Below are 20,694 nucleotides of genomic sequence, written 5' to 3'. Positions count from 1 at the left end.
AATGGGCAGCAATTAATTAATTAATTAAATTCCACATTTTAATATTAGAATATTGTTACGGAGAGAAAAATATAGTTACTTTGGAGCAGTGGTGGGATTCAAAAAATTTTACTACTGGTCCTGTGGGCATGGCTTGGTGGGTGTGGCAAGGGAAGGATACTATAAAATCTCTAGTCAGAGGTGATATTTGCCAGTTTCTCCAAACTACTCAAAATTTGCACTACAGGTTCTCCAGAACTGGTCAAAATCTGCTGAATACCACGTCTGCTTTGGAGAGTTTCAGAGAATTACTGCACACCTCTGATCACTTTAACTCTTTGTAATCTTAGCCTCATAATCAGATTAGCTGATGTACCTCAAACCTTTATTATATGTATCAACCAAAAGTCAAAAATTTATTTTTAGATTTTAACATATATTTCTTCCATGCATATAAATTTTGTTTAAAAGTCTTTCCTACCTTGGTCTCCAAAATTTAATACATTCAGGAAAGTCATCACATATCTTTCACCTATAGAATTAATATTTCCAATTAGTATTTCTTTCTAAAAGGGTGATCCTGCTCAGGCTTAAGAAGCCAGTGGTCCACTCTGCTTAAGAAATTTTCTTTGAATCCAAACACACAGTGTATTCACATAAAAAGAAGTGGCAATAAAGGTTACTGTTAGGAATATGAATCACCTAACAGCTACTTGGATTGGAAATATATAAACCAGGATAGACATTTTAATACTGTCTCTTTAAGGCAGGGGTGGGCAAACTAAGGCCTGGGGGCCACATCCGGCCCGTTGGTCTTTTTAATCCGGCCCGCTGAAGATTGGTACAGAATTAAGGTTTGATGTGAATGATTGAATGATTGCATTCATTTGATTCTGACTTGTAATGACAGGCATTTTGACACCAGGTGGCGGCCCGTCCGTCAAATTTTAAAAGTCAATGAGGCCCCTGAGCCAAAAAGTTTGCCCACACCTGCTTTAAGGGAATGCTAAAATTGTAATTAGGTGTGGTTTCTCAAATGGCCATAAGATGGAGCCAGAAACCTGGGTTGTTTAGTCTTAGTCTCAGAAGAGAGTGTGCCTCAGTGAGTCTCTTTTTCCTTCTGTTGGAGAGTATGGCCATTCCTCCTAATTGACTGATATTCTTGGATTTGATGTAAGTCTGATATTGAACTGTTTTTGACACTGGACTTTCTTACTGGATTATCCCTGGACTAAAAACTGATTGATTTACCTGTGAATGACTTTGGACTGCTTATTTTGAACTTTGCTTAAATGTTTCTGGAAGTAAAAACCTACATTTACTGTACAGTGTACCTGTGTGCTGTGTGTGTACTATTCAAACACTTCTCTCACTACGTCTCTCTGTATGCGCTACACCCATCTACACCTGTCTTTAGCTTATATATCCATTTACATCCTATGGCATGTTTACCTGGTGGTAACTTAACATTTTCATATACCTCCAGTCTTTTTAAAGATTCCAGTTTCTTATCCATTGCTTTCTGCCAAGCAGCCTGATCCTTAGCAGGATACAGTTTTAGTTCATTATAATTACTTAGAACTGTATTTACTTGGCATACAACACTAGTCTGAAATTTATCAGGTGGTCATGTTAGTCGGGTTGAATGTCTTGGTAACACAGGGCTAACTGGTGGACTTTCCTGTGCCACCTGGTCCTGTTCTTCTACCTCCTCTAGTGCCTTTTCTCCTACTTCCTCCTGTGCTTCCTCTTTAATGACTATTTGTGGTTTACTTATTTTATCTTTAGGGACTATTTGGGTGTCAATAATGATATCATTGCTGGATTCCTGTTCCAGTTTATCCCACCCAACATGCTCAAGAAATTTTGCACTAGCACTACAATAAACATGAGCTGTGTCTTGATCCCAGAATCTAAACAATCTATGGTTGGCCTTATAATCCACAAAAAATAACTTCTTAGCTCTATGTTGCCCTTTCAGTCTTACTTGTGAGGGAACACGCACCCATGCTGGAGCTCCAAATGTGTGTAGGTAACTTAAATTTGGTTTTCTGCCATGCCAACAGGTGAATGGCAATTCTCCAGTTGTTGTATTAACTACATTGTTTAAAACATGATTACTACACATTATGACTTCACCCCACAGTGTTTCAGGCAAACCTGAATCAGATAACATAGTGCGAGCCATGGCTTGTAATGTTTGCCCTCTTCATTCTACAAATGTGTTATGTTGTGGTCTGTAAGGTGCAGAACATTTATGCTCAACACTAGCCAATTTCAACATTGTTTGGAATCTTTTGTTAACAAACTCAGTCCCATTTTCAGTAACTAAAGTAATTACTTTTCTTTTCATTTTCTCTCAGCAAACCTTAGCCAGTTAAAGAAATGTTGGAATGTTTCTGTTTTGTTTTTCATAAGATAGCAGAAAGCGTATCGTGAGTAATGGGCCATAATACTCAAAATATAGCAGGCACCTCCTAAACTTGGTTTCTTAGGACCAGTTATGTCAGCAAAAACAACCTCTACAGGTTCTTTGGTCTTAAACCCATTAACTCTGTTTGCAGGAGTAGCCTTGCTTTTCTCCTGGCTACAAGAATTACAGTTTAAATACTTGCTATAGGATTTCAATTTTACTCCCTCTGACAATTCAACAGTTTGTTTGAGCATTTTGAAATTAGACGCCCCAGATGTCTATGTAGTAAATGTATAACATTCATCATGTGGCTTAACATTGCTGTAAACTGAGCTAGCCATCTCCAACTGGTCATCATGTATCATATATAAATCATTCTCTAAAGTAGCAGTAACACTTTTACCCTCTTTCTCTATTATACAGTTATCTCCCCTAAAGGTTACTACATAACCAAGATTTACTAAAGCCCTTATTGATAATAAATTAAATTTCAGTTTAGGTACATATAACATAGTTAAATGTTCGTTTATACAAGAACAATATGCAGTACCTTCACCTGAAGCTTTGATCTTCCATCCATTTGCCAATGATATGTGTTATTTACTCGTGGACCTCTTTACAAACCTTTTTCTATCTTTAGTAATGCATTGCGATGCTCCACTATCAACAACCCACAAATCATGGTTTACAGCTGAACTGCTAGACATAGCTAAACTAACATTCTTCTTGGCCTTCTGGTGATTACCAGTATTCTGTTGTTTTCCTTTCTTACAGAATCTAGCTATATGTCCCCTAGCCCCACAAGAAAAACATTTCCTAACAGTATAGGCAGTTAAACACAAATCCTCTTCTTGTGGTTGTTCCTTCCTCAATTGATCTCTATCCAGCCGTCTTCTTGCTTCTTCTAACAATCTTCCAGTTATGTCAGTCAATGTCAGTTTATCTCTGGGCAGGTCTTCCAGTGAAGATACATAAACATCATAACTTTCATCCAATGAGGAAAGAATGATGTAAACTTGATGCAGCTCTGAAAATATCAGTTCTTTTTCATGTAGCTCTTGAAAAGTTCTTTTCATGAAGTTCAAATGAGCCAACATATCTCCACCTTTCAGAAAACGTGCTCTAAACAGTTTACGTGTAAGATGTATGTGTGCACCTACACTGTCATGAACATAAATCCTCTTCAAATTCTCCCAACACCTAGCATCAGACTCTTCTCCACGAATATGGACTAGCTGCTGGTCACTCAATGTTAGTACAATTATATAAAGAACTTGCTCGTTGTTCTGTTTAAAGTCAGCAAGTTTCTTGGCATCGTCCTCATTTTCTGGATCCCAAGCATTTACATCCGGTGGGTCTTGAACTACATTCCATAACCCTTCTCCACGCAGAAGTAGATTGCACTTCATAGACCAGGAAACATAGTTTATTCCATCCAACCTGGTTATCGGTGATAGACTTGTTGAAGTGTCTTGTGCCATCATTACCAGCATAGTAACCCACAATTAAACAGTAAATAGCTGTCTGTATACAGTACTGTGTATTCATACCAACTCCCAGTTATCTGAGCCTTGTATGGCCTGGGTCCATAACCAGTGTTGAGGTAATTCCCCATTAGGAGAATGAGTGCATACAGGGAGATGTATTGAGAGTAGCGTTTGAATAATACACACATAGCACACAGATACACTGTACAGTAAATGTAGGTTTTTACTTCCCATAAAGGTTTAAGCAAAGTTCAAGATAAGCAGCCCAAAGTCATTCACAGGTAAATCAGTCAGTTTTCAATCCAGGGGTAATCCAATAACAAAGTCCAGTGTCAAAAAACAGTTCAGTAACAGACTTACATCAAATCCATCAATAAGAGTCAATTAGGAAAAATGGAGGAACGGCAATACTCTCCAACAGAAGGAAAACAGAGAGACACACTGAGACTCTCTTCTGAGACTAAGACTAAACAATCCAGGTTTCTGGCTCCATCTTATGGCCATTTGAGAAACCACACCCAATTACACTTTTAGCATTCCCTTAAAGAGGCAGTATTAAAATGTCTATCCTGGTTTATATATTTTCCAACCCAAATGGCTGTTAGGTGACTTACATTCCTAACAAGTGTGTTACTTCTCATTGCTCTTTAACCTAAACCCATTCCAACAATTGTAAAAATGCAGAAATGTCAATCATGAAATTCTTATTGCTCTTGTTGGCAGAAGGGGACTGAGAATAAAAAATTCAAGAAATTTAAGAAGATTTCATACTCACCCTCTGTTAAAACCTGTTTTAGGAATGACTGCTTAAAGAAGCTCCAAGTCAGCCTTGCTTCATTCCAATTAATAATATCCTGAAATATATAAATAATTAGGTATAATGAAATACCCTTTACCATTTTGTCTGGGTTTAAAAACAGCAGACTTGGCTCCAGTTAATACTTCAACTACAGGCCTCTCTGGAACACCAGGGCTAAGAAGGCTAAAAAGAAATCCTGGACGAAAGTAACGGCAAGTACCTCTATACCACTTCCAAGAAAACTCCATGGACATATCTAGGAAATAACTGAGGTTTAAGCTTGATTCAATTTACTGTACTCTGATATACCAGTCAAAATATTACCTGACACAACCTCTGAAACAAAGATTATTTCATTAAGACTATTTCATTAAATAAAAAATACATACATATATTTCCCTGTTCCTGATCCAGTTTCTGTTATATTTTCCACAAGTGTTAATGTGGAAGACTCTTCATTTTTATAGCTACATTTTAATATGCAGCTCATAGAAACGTCTTTTATTATAATATCTGAAACTGTTCACCAAATTAAAATGCAGTCATTTTAGCTTACTCATGTGATTTTGTATTAGAATTAACTATATATTTTCATAGTAAAATAAACTGTCTATAGGCTAGAGGTCTATAGGCTTTCTAACACTTTTCTGAAAAATGATCTCCATACAGGATCATTGAGCTAGCACAGGTATTAGCAAAAGCCATTTTCTGTACAATATAGCATATTTATTATTTCTAAAAGGTACAATCATCTCTGGATCTAAGGATTTGCTTACATAAATAAAAATCCATTAGATGAAGTTTAAATCTAATATCAAAATGGTTAAAATATTTTTGCTCAATAATTTACATCTCTATACTTAAAAGTATAGAAAAACTTCGATGCACAGATATATGCCACATGATACAGAGAATAAGAAAGATGCCCTTGACAGGAATTTGCAGGAAATGTTACCTAGGCAAATGGGCCAAAACATTTTTTTATGTCCAGAATATGCAAATAACATTCGGAAATGAATAAGGTAAATGCCTTCCTATATTACTGAAGGAGGAGGAAATACAGCTTGATTCTGCAAGATTCTGTTAGGTTTCCTTGATAAAATATTGTTTTTATAGCAGTATTATTATTTCGGAAATCCTTTGTTTACGTATCCTAATTAGCTCTCACAAAAAGCCTATGAGCAAAAATGTCTCAGCCCATTTCAGGTACTGATTTTTTTTTTTTACTAATATGGAATACCCAATATCCAAATGATCTTACTATGTAACAAAAATGTGCACACAGGATCTAAAGTATTATATGTTTATTTTTTTTCAAACAATAAAATATAAATTCAAAAATGTAACCAACTGAAACCTGAAAAATGACTGTGAAACTAAAATTGATTAACAGTTCACTGATACATCTATGATACTTAATCTAAGAATTTATTAGGACAATTTGGTTACTCATGAACAACAACAAACATCTTGTGCCAAGAAATTATCTGATATTTTTAAAAAGTTGTTGAACTTACCTCATTTTTTCCCAAAGCAGGTAAAAAAGAAACCATTCTAGTAATAGGAAATGATTTTTTGTTTGCTTCAGGAGAACCCAAAAATTTCATGAAATATATTATATAACATGATACTAGAATGGTAGTGTACAAAAGCTGCAAAGGAAAAATAATTCATATTGGTTTTATTGTCAACATGACAATGCAACAACATTCTTATATGAACAGCAATAAAAGAGAATGTCAGCAACTTTCAAAGGTTATGCAATTACATCCACTCGGATCCAGCATAAGGATCAACATGGTGAGGCAGCTGCCAAGGGCCACAGGATGCAAGCAGTATGACTTTTCTCTAAGGGGAATCGTTCAGCCTCAATTTTCAGTTTGTACAGATATATTTGTGAGCACTCACCTTAACTTGGGCCAAGAAATTTAAGATGATGAGGGGAATGCTACCAGTAGGAAATTTAATGCTGAATTATTTTCAAGACAAACCCACCCCTTATGTTCATCTCACCTCCTTGGCAGAGTAACACTGGCACTTCTGCATAAGACACAAGCATATGCTAGCTTTCCATCTTTACCAGTTATCCATCATGCTAAATTAAAAGTTATATGTGTCCAGAGTGCACAGGGATATAAATATATTTGCTGGTGAACACCATTACTGTGATGTGACTTAAGAAAAACATGCCGGTTTCTACAACCAATTCATATGATAGATCCAACAAATGGTAATAAAGCAGGGAGAAAATTGTACCTGAGCCAAAGAAAAGATATAGAGCCCCCAGTGTGGATACAAAACTACTAGAAGAACTGTCAAAACACATTTGCAAAGGATTGACAAACTCTCAGCAATCACCTGTAAAGAACATACAAAGATCTTATAAAAAACACAACTTCCTAATACTTATGTGTCAGATTCAAGAAGCATGCAATCCAGAATTCTTATACTGAAACTTTTCTACAAATATGCAGCTCTGAAAAGCCATGAATACTTTCTACAAGAGCAGAAACTTCTCAAAGTACAATTTTTCTTTAGAATGACATTTTCAGTTGTTTGGGTGTCCATATCCTTTGTGTCAAAAACAATGAATTGAATCCCAGTTAAATTATTCTTGCTTTGTTTCAGGAAAATCAGCTAGTTATCAGGATTAAAATCCTATTGATTTCAATGAACTCAATGTAGTTGAGTTCATCACCCAATGATTAATAGGTAAAGCAATACTATGGAAGAAATCTTATAATCCCAAATGTTTCCAGCTCTGCAATGATGGCTCTCTATTGTAAACAACACCACCATCAGCTTTGAAAGGGAAAGAAAAATAATAAAAACAATTGCCAGAGCTGAAAAGGTACTTAGTGCACTTCATGGTTATGCAGGTGTGGCTTTTGTAAGAGTACCTCTATGTAAACCTCATTTTGCCAATGCAACAGCCCTTCCACCACTTGTGCTTAGCCATTCTAGTGTAATGGTTAAGATGCTGACTAGAAACCAAGAGACTATGAATTCTAGCATGAGACTAGTGTGTAACTTTCTCAGCCCAACACATTTCAGTGTTATTGCTGTGAGGAAAATAAGAAACAGAAGAATTATGTACATTGCTTTGAACTGTACAAAAATAAAAGGTGGTATTATTATTATATACTGTGAACTCAATGTGAAATCAAAGTTGCCGGTTCTTTAGCTGATGTTGGCCTTCATGCGCATCAAGTTCTTCCCAAAAACCTAGGCTGTCATAATCTATACGTGCAGATCAAAGCAGTATGGCTTTTTGTATCTGACATTTGGAGAATTTATCAATATGCAGATTTTTTAAGTATTGTCCAAGGCTTTGGGGTATGGTACCCAATGTGCAATAATCACTAGGACCATCATTGCCAGTTTATGCCATAATCCTTCAACTTTCAGACCTTGATACTTTGTCATTATTTTGTATCTTTGTATTATGTAGGGTTCATTCACAGTCAGCCAGATATTCAGATTATTATTATTATTAGTAGTAGTAGTAGTAGTAGTAGTAGTAGTAGTAGATGATGATTTATTTATTTCATCAATGACTAATGCATTTAAGTTAATGTATTTAGCTTAATCAGTAAATCAATATTTTACCTATAAGAAAATGTCAGACTAAAGATTTTTAACTTCAGACATCTGTTCATTACTATAATTTTAAAAGAAGCAAGAAATACAATTTCATATAGTTTCACAAACCTTTAGCCGGACAAGTAAATGTATTTGAGCTAAAACCCAAAAAGGTTCACCCAGAAGTTCAATCACAGCGGAAAGACAAAAAGCAAGTACTCCAAAATTATAGTAAGGAACTGCATTTTCACTAGGAACTTCAAGTATGTCTAGCCAGATCCAGCCCAGGAATACACACCAACATACGCCCAAAGGAATTCTACAAAAGTTAAGAAGATAAACCATAAAGCCAAAATTAATAACTTGCTCTTTTTTTTCCCGTCTTCAGTGTGAATTCTTAGAAAAAAATCTGCTTCCAGTTTTAGCAAACAAGAGTAAATACAATAAACTTCAAAAGTACATGCATCTGTTTTTTCCTACATCTGCAGAAATAAATTATTTCTGTAGTTTAATTACAATATTTCTTGGAATGCATTATAACTTATAAGGTTTTTGCATACATATTTATTTGAGAAATCTATACTTTTCATCCAGTGCTTCAGGGTAGGAATGCTCTTTGAAAACTAATAGCCTAATACAAAAAGCAAAAAAGGAACAGCAAGCACAAACAGCAAATTTTGCAGGTGGTACATGCAAATATGCACGAATGTGGATACACACAGACAAACACACACACACAGAGTGCTTTTATTTGCTCCTTCACTCACTAAAAAAGCCAAGGCACTTACGTTTCTTTGACTAAAGCAGAGTATTATATAAAAGATCCAGTCTTTCCCATCAGCATTGACTTTCCAAAGTTTATTCAACTTTGGAACATTAGTATTGAAAATTGGAGATTGCTTTTTTTTTCCCCCAGGCAATAGGACAAGAATTATTCCAAAGAAAATCATTCTCATGCAAGAGCTAAATAGCAGCTTTTCTCAATTTCTCAAATGTGGTTTATGGAGATGTGGTAATTAATATATGCAATTAGAATTAAATTAGAATTAGGTAAATTAAATTACCTAATTAAATATTAGGTAATTAATATATGCAATTAGAATGAAACTATTACAGATAAACTAAGATGTAATTTAGGTAAGTATTAAGTCCCTTAACAATTTCATATCCTATCTTGAGGAACTCGACTGCCTGTTTCTCAATGCAATCATGACTTCAAAAACAAGCTCCTCTACTACTTTTCAGAAATGCAAGCAAAATTGCAGAAGAACTGCAGAAGAAAGTAACTAAAATTTTCAAATGAGTTACTTAAACTTACGTTAGCCATAATAGATTAAATGTTTGGGTCCAGTTTCTCCTTGAGCTCCCACTCAAACAAGCTTTACGGAATGCTTCTCTGGCTAAGAAAACTATTGTGGAATAAAGCAGTGTCAGTCTAATATTTTGGGAAGAAAAGGAAAGAAAAAAGAAGGGAATTTCATTTTTAAAAGGTAATTTCAACTAACAATAATTTCATTATATTGTTAATATAGCTACATATTAACTATGTAACGACCAGTATTCTAACTATCAATAATATATACCAAAGGAAATTTGATTATCTTAGGGGTTATCAATTGTGAATAGCGCTCAGCCAGGTTCACATGCAACCCGGGGAGAGTCATAAAATTTTATGGAAGTTGTGCCAGACACAAACCAGGCATTTGAAATTTAATAAGCTCATAAGACATTTACCATCTGCTACCTTTTTTAACAGAGGAAATATGAATTGCCCCAATATATATTGTCAAATTACTTAAGCTTCAAAATACTTACTTTTTAATCTTTTTTAAATCAACCTTTAAATTAACCTTTTATAAATACATAGCTTTTAAAGAATTCTTAAATTTAGCTGTTAAAAATCTGAGGTGATACCAAAAATTTCAATGAAGTTTTTCTATTTTACTTTGCTTCATATATTTTGTGAATTGAAGATCTCATTTCTGCTGAATTTAAGAGTTAGAAACTATATTCATGCCTGGTAATGACCCCCAGATGTTAGCATAAGTTTCTTTTCTCTGGACCCTAAGTTATATTTAAATGTTATGCTAAGTTTCTTAGTAACACTATTAATTTCAGAAAAATATGATCTTACAATATTTTACCATTTTGTATACAATTGTAACTCACTGAGTATATTACATAGAATCAAGAAAAGTAGAAATGATTTTATTAATTTATACAACAGATTTACCTATGTACTCCCATTGCTTATTTTTCACCTGTCTGAAAATAAGTTTCTTGAGGGTTTCATAATAAAAATTAAAATCAAGAAATATACAAAATGAAAACCATAAAACAATAGCACATTGAAAATATTATTCAGGGTTTTCTTAGGTTTCTTCTAGAGTTCTATTGCTTTTGATGAATCATGTTACAATTTTAAATGTCGTGTTTTTTCAGCAGTAATTTTGCTATAAAATAACCATAGGTAAAGAATATTACATTAAAGCCCAGGTGTCAAACTTGTATCACATTGCTGTCACATGACATATCGTGATGTTTTCTGCCTTTGCAGAGCTGGGGTGGGCGTGGCCTGCACATGATGCATCTGGCCTGTGGGTTGCCAGTTTGACACCCCTGCATTAAAGTATCACTAAGTCTGCATCAAGTTACATAACAGCTCTCTTTTAAAGGTAGAAATGTATTTTGGACATGTGACTGTTATTTTTCACACAAGGTGTTTGTGAATTAAGGGAAAATAGAAAAACTAGTACATTTGACAATACCTAGTATGCAATTAAACCCAGTATATTTCACATTTTGAAATAATGAAGAAGCAGCAAAATTTATTTATTTCATTTCAAGAATCACTCAGAATACTGAATACCTATTAAAATCAGGAGTGTCTTTGGAAACATAGCATTTTCAAAACCACTAGATATTTACATAATTTAGAGGAAAAGGCATTTATTCAAAAAGCTAAATCACAAACTCAAATTTGCATTTATACATCAGTGCCAACATTGATTCATCCATACAATTCAAAATATCTCCTTGCAGAATCATGCCAAGCAGCAAAAAGTAAAGTAATTTATCAAAATTTATTCCTGAAAGAAATTAGAGACAAAGCTATTATAACTTGGAACCATTAATATTTCATGTTTTTATAAATGATTATGATTTATTACCTTACATTCACAAGACCAATTATTTCTTTTGATACATAACGTAAAGTAAAAGCATTTAAGCCAAAGGTAATTAGCCGGAATAGCACCTGCAAAAAGAAAAGTGAAATTAATCAGACATTAACTTTCAATCTGTAAATGAATTCAGACTTCAACATTTGTTTGTTTTTTTTGGCCTTTTGTTCAGGACTTCATCTTAACACCATTATGATCTTATCGCTACTAAATAACAATAAACGGTTCAATTCAATTTGTCATCACTCAAAAGACATCTAGGATTATTTGCTTGTTCTAACAGTGGAAGTTAGATACTCCAAAAATTCTGCCTATAAACTTTTACTACAAACTCAGTAATAACTCTACAGATACTTATATTTATTGATTATACATGTGAGAGCAAGTCCTTATAAGGGATTAAGTATAAACGTTCTCTCACCTTTAGATTCAATCGCACTCATAGCGTATGAAACACTTGGAACACATATAACTTTTCTTGGTTTAATTTGTAATATTACTAATATTCATCACAAAATAAAAACATTAGCTTGCATTACCAAATAAACATTTCAGCATGGAAAAGAACAGTCCTACTGTATTGTAGGATGTAGAAAAGAATGGTAAAAATCTGAGCATAATGAGAAGCTTTTCCAAAAGGGTATCAGCATTATTGTTAGTTTTTATATAAGGTTCGATATATAGCAGTAGAAAATAATTACTGGTACACACAATATTGTAATTACAGCTTGCCTGAAATGATTCTTAATTGCCATACAGCTACTGAACTATGCTGTTTGTTTAGATTAGAGCCTAACCTAATCTGTGGGACATGTTTGTAGCCTTTTCTGAATGATCTCCATCAAAGGATTCTCATACATAACAAGATTCCTTTTTTCCTGAGTTAGCCCTACAGATTAAGGGCAACATCTGTTTTAGGGAAATGCAGGTGTCTTTGCTCAATTTAATTATACCAGACATGGAACCTCAACAATGTAGCTGTAGGACTATATTGTATCTGGAAGTCTACTAAATGCACAAAAAAGACTCTGAAATAACCTCAGTGGAAAAATGTCTGATGAAGATTATAAAACTTGCAGAGATGGCAAAACAACTTGCTTAATTAAAGTAAAATCAATAACTACATTTATCAGTGACTGAAAATTCCTTCTGGCCTTTCTGTTGTAAAAAGAGAAAAATGAACTTGTGATTTATGGGACCGAGAATGAGAAAGGATAGCTTATTAGAAAAAGGAAAGTATGATGTAATCTTAGAGAGGGTAAAATATAAAGGCATTTATACCACTGTGAAAAGATTATAAAATAATATTTATATTCTTTTCTTTTTTTCCTATTATTCTTCCTTATTTTTATTTCTTTTCTAATATTTGCATTTTTATCTTGTTAAAATATTCTTCTATAAAATATATATTCTTCTATATATATACCACACACACACACACACACGATAGTTAGATAGACAGATAGACAGACAGACAGACAGAGTACGTATGTATGTATATCTGCAAATCTACTAAATGCACAAAAATGAAAAGACTCTGAAATAACCTCAATGGAGGCCTGATGAAGATGATAAAACTTGCAGAGGTAGCAAAACTATATATATATTCTACATCCTTGGCATTAAATGAATCACTAGAAAGAATACCAGAGGAAATGTTTAGCTTTTGGATGCATGTATCACTAAGTTCACTTATGGTACCTATCTCATTGTCAATTTTGAATAAAATGGTAACATGAGATCATAACAACTTTATCCAATTGTCTGAAATTAGAACCATCTGACTCTTTGCACTGAATTGAAAATTAAATAAATTACCTATTCAATGTGAGAAATAGAGAAAACAAGAGCATAAGAAGAGATATGACAGGAACAGATCCAATAGTAAAGTAAATCCAATAGTATTTATTTAAAAATGTGATGCCGATAAGCAAATTTCTCTTAGGCATATATTCTTATTTAGGCTTAGACCTTACATATTCTGCCATTTGCCATAAATATTTTGAAATAACTTAATCCACAAATAGTTTTTATGAAGTACTGGTACTCTCTCAGATTAAATTCAAGTGATTTCTAGAAATGTCAAATATGCAATGACAAAGAGATGAGGGAAAACAAAGCATCTGAGAGCAGCGATCGTCCACAAGTGGGCCACAGCCCAGTGGTGGGCCATGAGAAAATTTTGGTGGGCCGCAGAGAAATCTCACCTGCACGGCACCACCACAAAGCAATTAATCCAGGCTGCGCAGAAACACAAGGCTACGCGCAGGAACCCTCCCCACCCACTCACTCCTTACCCAGTAAACTTGCCTGCTAAATTGCTATTTTTCCTTTTTCCGATCATCATCTGTTCTGCTGTGCCGGGAGATTTAGATTAGCTAGGAAATGGTTGGATTTCTTGCTTTCTAGCTAGTCTTTAGATCTTCGGCTCAGCACAGCCAAACCTCCCTTAGGACTGAAGGGAGTTGAAGGGAGTCTGCACTGAATTTGCTTTCAAGCAAATTCAGTGCAGACTCAAAGCAAGCAAATTTGAGAGACTGAGCTAGCCAATGGCAGATAGATAGATCTCTGAATGAATCTGTGATTCTGTGAGCAACTCAGTCTGCCTACTTTGCCAGATTTTGGGTAAAAGTTGCTTTTTTATAAAAAAAATTCAATATTTATATAAATATTTATAATATTTACATACAAGCCATGTCCAGCCAGTCACATGACCACCAAGCCATACCCACAAATTAGGCCCACCCACAGAACCGGTTAGTGGTCTCTGGGATCTAAAATTATGAGTTTGGTGGGATCTGAGGTCCAAAAGGTTGGCGACCCCTGTCTTAGTGGACAGTATCAAGATTCAGAGAATGATGACAAGCTGAACAACAAGCAAAAACCAGCAAGATGAAATTCAATAGAAAAACAATGCAGAATAACTGAACAAGAACGGGGGAAAACCCTCAAAAGTACAAATATGGTGTATTAGCTTCATACCCATGATTCGCTACAAAACTATGTAGTCGGGCTTAGTTTTGGGGGAGGAAAATAAGGGGGGAAAATTCTGCCTCTGCCTACCAGCATCCATCAGTATTCAACTGGCTAGCAGCCTGTCAGTGTGAGAGTGTTGAGGGCTGTTTGGAAACTGAAACAGTATTTTCTCTGTGAGCAAGGAGACAGTAAGGAGCCTGGGTGTGGCTTAGCTCAACTGTTCTATACTAAAGCTGCTTGGTGCTGTGAAACTGAAGCTGAAACTCCTCTCTGCTGCTTCTGTTTAATAATAATAATATATGGAATACTAATGCTCTGATGAGCATTTCAAAAAATCCTTTCTTAGAGAGCACCTAGAAGCAAAGAGGAACATACGTGCCAAATTTCAATTTTGAAGGCTTTACGGTTCTGGAGATTTTGTGATGATGTGTAAGTGACATTTCGCTTTTATATATATAGAAAGATGCAGGGGAGACCATACAGGCCAGCAGTATAGACAAAAAGGACTTGGTGTCTTGTTGAATCATTTTAGGAATGATTTTGAAAACTAGAAGTATCCAGAGGAGACCCAAAGTCACTTTTTTCAAAAGGCAACTGGACTTTCTTGGGGTAGAGGGGTTTCTTTTGCTTCTCATCGAAGAAGCTTCTTCAATCTAACTGGTGTTGAATGACTGTTGTGCAATGCCCAGAGTCAATAGACACAAAATGGGCAGCAAACAATAAATATTTCCCCACCAAGAGAGTTCAGTTGCCTTTTGGAAAAAGCACCTCTGGGATAACCGTGACCTGAATGATTGAGAAGCTCGACAGACATATATCAAGAGGAGAATAACTATGATGGGAAGGTCAGGGCATCATGTCCTGGAGCAGTGGGGGAGTGCTGAATATGTTTATCCTGAAGAAAATAATATATTCTGGGAAGGCATAATATCTATTTTTCAAGTCTCTCAAGGGCTGTCCCATAGAAGACAGGGCAGAACTGTTCAGAGTTGTTCCAGGATGCAAGAAACACTAGGTTTAGATTACAAAAGTAGGTTTCAGCTTGAGCATCAAGAAAATTTCTTGAAGAGCTGTTCAACAATGGAACAGGGCCCTGGCAGTGTTTAAACAGAGGTTGGGACAGCCACCTATCTGGGATGCTGGAGCAGGGGATTCCTGCAGTGGAGAGCAGGTTGCAGCAATCTGCTGTTGCAACAATTTGGAGTGTCGATTCCAACATTTGGACTCTTATGATTCGCGAACCACAGAACTTGAGGGAAAGACTTCGGTCACATATGCTATGATCAATTAATGTTTGAAAGTCCACTGATTTCTGCCTATTGAAGTTACTTTGCCTCCCGGCTCCGCCAGCAGCTTATTGACGTGTCTGGGCACGTTCGGCTTCTCTCCACTGAAACGGGAGCTTGAGATTCACCATCTCTCCTTGGAAAGAGCCAGTTCGAGGAAGGAGAAGCCGGCAGAAAAGGCCGCATAAGGGAGCGAAAGGCTGCTGCTTGCGCGCCCTCTGATCTCCATCCCCGCCTTCCCATCTTCTGGGACGGGTACCTGCAAGAGGGCGTTGGAAGAAGCCAGCTTGGCGGTATCCCTGAGCACGTCCTGGGAGCCCATCGTCCCCGGCACCGTCCCGCCATCTTTCGCGCCCATACAAAACGATTCTCCGTGCGCTCCTTCCGACTTTTTCCCTTCCCTCGCTGGTTGCCTGGTCAGAGGAGAAGCAGCCGGTGGCTCCTCCCCGTCGCGCTCGGATCCCGTCAGCCGCGGAGGGAGGACGAGAAGGCGGCGGCTCCGACGCTTGATTCGCCTTATTTGCTGTCGCTCTGCCCTTGCCTCTGTTGTTGTTTTTTTCCCCCTTTCTTCACACCTGCACATTCACACGTGGCAAAACCGGGAATCCAGCTGAGAAGTCTCGTGCCGCGGAAGCTGCCCCTTCTCTGAACTGGCCGGTTGTCTTGGGCAGGTGTGTTGGGGCGGAGTGTTTACCGCGGTTAGGCGGAGGAGAGGCTGCTTTCCCTCAATCCTATCTCTTACTGGGAATAAAAATCGGGACTTGGGATGGGTTGCGTCTCCACTGAGTTTGCGACCACTGCCTGCTGCTGATATTTATTTTTTTGAAATGTCTTATAGGCCTTAAACGTGGCAAAGGTTAATCTAATGCATGGTACTACTCCCCTACAGCTTAAACTGAAACAGATTTTATTACACTAGTATTCATGGACATATAAACATGCAGAACAACAGAGTTGGAAAGGGACCCTGGAGATCTTCTAGTCCAACCCACTACTCAAGCAGGAGACCCTATACCGTTTCAGACAAGTGGCTGTCCAGTGTCTTCTTAAAAGCCTCCAGTGATGAAGCACCCACTACTTCTGAAGGCAAGCTGTTCCACTGGTTAACTTCTCACTGTTAAGCAATTTCTTCTTCGTTCTAAGTTGCTTCTGTCTTTGATTGGTTTTCACCAGGAAAATTAATCAAACCTAAGGAAACATCCCCTAAAGCACTCTATATCTCCTATCTTTTGATGAAGAAATTCCCTGCTGGTGGAGAATATTTTGGCGTCCTTAATTCAGGCCACTCTCGGGTGTAGTGATGCAGGACAAAGATTTTGGCTCAAAACTTCAATAGCAAGATCCTGACACAGGATAATTCTCTGTCCTTCAGAACTTTTGGTTTACAAATAATATAGCCATGGCATTTGGGAAGTTCATTTGAGGAAAGTGGAAATCATCTTTTTTTGAATAGTTCTATGTTCTTCTGTCTAGGAATAGCTCCACAGGAAAACAATTTTTGGGTCCCTCCAGATCTACTCTGTGCTAAATGTAATCTTGTCACCTACCATATAGTTACTATGAACATGAATTAAAAAGTGAATCTTTCATCACTGAACCATTTTCTCTTTGAATTTGATAACTGATACAACTGATGCACTGTCAACTGCTTCAGAAAATAGGGAAGCATGAGTGAATCCTTATCTCATGCCAAGCCAAAATTAAATAAATCATATTATACCTTAGCTCAGTGCATGAACTGCATCTGCCTTCTGTCTCAGTGGGCCTTTTAATGGTTAGCTTCCCTGTGTAAAGGGAGAAGCCGATAATGAAAAATGGAATAGAAAACTGTTACTTAATTTCTAATCCATATGCCCATTACACTAAGCCTTGATTTCGAATTTTTCAACACGTGGTAAATGTTCCAGGTTTGTCTACCTCACAAATAAGCTTCCGGTGTTAATTATTAAGCCATTCACACAATTGAGCTGGAACTAAACTAATAGTGAACACTGATTAACCCTTAATTGTGAACTCATGTACTATGCAGTCATAACTATAAACTGTTTTTCTCTATAACTAAATCATAAAAATGGTTTGATTTGGTTTAGCTTGTGTAAACCCAGATACAGGTTTTGAACCATAAGTCATGGTTTAGTATGTTGTGAAAATATGTGTGGTCCATTCAACACATTATGGTTAAACAGCGGTTTAGAATACTGTGTGACCCTCAACTAAAAGTGGTTGACATCGGCAAAAAATGATGAAACTTGTAGTGGATTGCAGTATTACATTGTAAGCCCCAGCTCTTTGTAATTGTGTCCCAGTATCAAGTGAAGGGACATAAATAAATCTCATGATTTGAGTTGTGATTGTGAACTGTACATCAAAATCTGGCCTCTGAAATTAAAAGGCTAAAGAAAATAGGTGGGAATTCCATAGAACTCTCTGTATAGAGGTTTTGGGTGAAGGGTACTCAGCCTATATAACAGTGAGTTGTACTCACAACTGAAATCCAGTGAGAATTCCTTGCTACTTAATCATTCCAACAAACTGGAATTGGCAATGGGGGAATACCACACCCTGTTAAAGGTCACAGCTGGCTAGGTGGAGGAGCACACGTCGCAGGAATATATAATGTACATTTATTGACAAGATGACAATAATAACAAATATGGAAGAAGAGAACCGGTCAATATGAACTACAATATGCAAGATTTGAACTAAAGCAGAAATTATGAAAAAAAATCATGCAAACACTTTCTAATTTATATAGTTCTACATTTTCTTCTAGAACAATATGTCAAATCATATTGTTTGACTAATTGTCAACTCAATTATTCATATTGAAATAATTGCCATAAGATATTTCTTTATTTCAAAATCAACTTTCTCTTAACTTTTTATTTGTCAAACATACACAAGTATCTGTAAATAATTGCTTTTATAAAGCTAAATAAATAATGCAGTTATTTGAAAAAGAAGTGTTGGGATTAAAATAATCTTTACAGGAGATTATTTTACAGAATATTAAAGCATTTTTTGTATCTTGTTCTAATGTAATCTGCTAATAGTTATAACTGCACAGTTAAATACAACCTTTGAGCCCATTTTCAAACTAAAACATTCCTGCATTATATAGCAAAAGCACATCCCCAGTTGTCTTTCAATACACGTGTTTACATAAGTTGCCTACAATCAGTAAGCCCAAATGGATCAATTCCTTCAGATAAATACAATTTACCAAGCACATTTTAGTCCTACATAGTGTTATTGAAAATATCCAATGATACAACACTCTGAAAACACAGATTTTCATGACTGGGTGCAATCATATATTAGTATTTCAAATGTTTATATAATTTTCTGCTATCTTCTCTAAAATGAATAGTACTTATTTCTTCAGAGTTGTCTTATAATGCTAGCTAAAATGCATGTATCAAACTCTCATTCAGTGTTTGCCTATTTTTCATTTTGATGAGCTATGTAATTGCATTACATAAGTTACTTTTTAACACTTGAACACTATATAAAAAAGGTTATAATTCAGGAGGAAGACAAGCCTTAGTTCAACAAGAAAAGCATTTTGTTCAATAACATGTATCTACAGTATGTATTAGTTCCACTAGATGGCAGGCCTTCCTTAGAGCAACAAGTAGATAATTTATGAGAGTAAAGATTTTGTCTTAGCAACATCTTTGCTTCTGGGTAATTTTTTTCAATCCATTTTTACCATGTCATTGATGGAAACCTGTCATTCTAAACACAGTTATCTGTGAAGATGTTCCAACTCAGGGAGACCTGCTTATGAAGAAAATACATGTGAGAATATATTTTTGTGTTGAATTTATGTTTTATTGTCAAAAAATAAAGAAAGGGAGACTAGTATAGATCTATTTCAAACTATTTAGCTTTCATCATAAATAGCTTGAAATAGATCTATACTAGTCTCCCTTTATTTCTTTGTCAGTAAAACTTAAACACAAAATAGTTTGTTGCAAAAGTAACTGTATGTGAAGGCTCCTGGGTTGGGGTTGAAAAGGGAAAGCGGATAACCCTGATTAAAAAAACAATGTGAGAATATACTAGTAGGGCACACTTAACTGAGCTATTGGGGTGAGGGGAATTAATGTGGAAATACCTAACCCCATCAGCAGTTGGGTGTCAAAGGGATTAGTTTAAGCTACAAATGTAAGATAACTTTTTGGTTAAATCTTTCCTTCCTGCTGCTAAAAGAGAAGGGAGGAGCCATAGAAACAGGATTTCTCTGAACATTTTTATCCTAGCACTTTTGGTTTTTTCCTCTCAGTGTCACTTGGGAAAGTCACAAGGTGAACAAAAAGTATGTTCTCATTTGACTGCAATAAAATTGATGCCAACTACAATACTGCAGATATTTTCTTTTCCTGGTCCATGAATAAAAAAATGGTAAATCCAGGATATGTTAGTCTCTTTTGCAACAAATGAGAAGACTTCCGAATGGCATCTCCAATATGTAGGTGATTGTGTGATGCAAGGAAAGAGGGCTAAAGCGTGAACCCACTTGAGTTGCCAGCAAGTATGCAGTCCTCAAATTTTAAACATGTCAACAGGAAAAACTGTATGTTACAAAACTGGCTATTCCTTTTTAATTAAAATGAATTCCTTTTATTTAAATGTGCATAAGAATTAATTGACATTCATATACTATAGCACATCTACACTATTTCATAATTTATTGTGGTGAAACCTACCACCCAAGTAACTTAATGAGGAAAGAACACACTTGGTACCTGAACGGCCCAGAAAATCAATAGAAAAGGTAGACTAGAATAATCTGAAAAATGGTGTAGTATAGTCTGGTTTTATTTTTCTGGTACATCCAGAATAGGATCTTGTGTATAAATGATACATATAAAACTCCAGCAAATTTGATACATTGTAAAATTAGAAATTGTGCAGTGAAAATAATAAAGTGGATAAAAAGTAAATATACTGTTTATTGTTGATCTAGTTCCAGTAACTTTCTTTC

At 35.8% G+C, this 20,694-nt stretch overlaps 1 protein-coding gene across 1 annotated transcript in view; it reads right to left on the bottom strand.

Moving 5' to 3' along the window:
* The window catches only part of RFT1 (RFT1 glycolipid translocator homolog), a 33,140-nt gene extending 17,006 nt beyond the window's left edge, over positions 1 to 16,134 (bottom strand). Inside the window, exons 1-8 of the mRNA XM_026724725.2 lie at positions 15,964 to 16,134; positions 11,431 to 11,516; positions 9,579 to 9,695; positions 8,390 to 8,579; positions 6,935 to 7,036; positions 6,196 to 6,330; positions 4,655 to 4,733; positions 461 to 511 (exon numbers count right to left, since the gene is read on the bottom strand). Coding sequence (XP_026580510.1) covers positions 461 to 511; positions 4,655 to 4,733; positions 6,196 to 6,330; positions 6,935 to 7,036; positions 8,390 to 8,579; positions 9,579 to 9,695; positions 11,431 to 11,516; positions 15,964 to 16,062 — 859 coding nt within the window. The 5' untranslated portion in view covers positions 16,063 to 16,134. The remainder of the gene's footprint in view (positions 1 to 460; positions 512 to 4,654; positions 4,734 to 6,195; positions 6,331 to 6,934; positions 7,037 to 8,389; positions 8,580 to 9,578; positions 9,696 to 11,430; positions 11,517 to 15,963) is intronic.
* Positions 16,135 to 20,694: the final 4,560 nt, after the last annotated feature.

The sequence above is a fragment of the Pseudonaja textilis genome, chromosome 2 (assembly GCF_049901715.1).
Source record: "Pseudonaja textilis isolate UNSWEBS1 chromosome 2, rPseTex1.2, whole genome shotgun sequence".
NCBI classification, from domain to species: Eukaryota; Metazoa; Chordata; class Lepidosauria; order Squamata; family Elapidae; genus Pseudonaja; species Pseudonaja textilis.
Note: the sequence above shows the minus strand (reverse complement) of the source record. Positions and strands in the feature narration are given on the sequence as shown.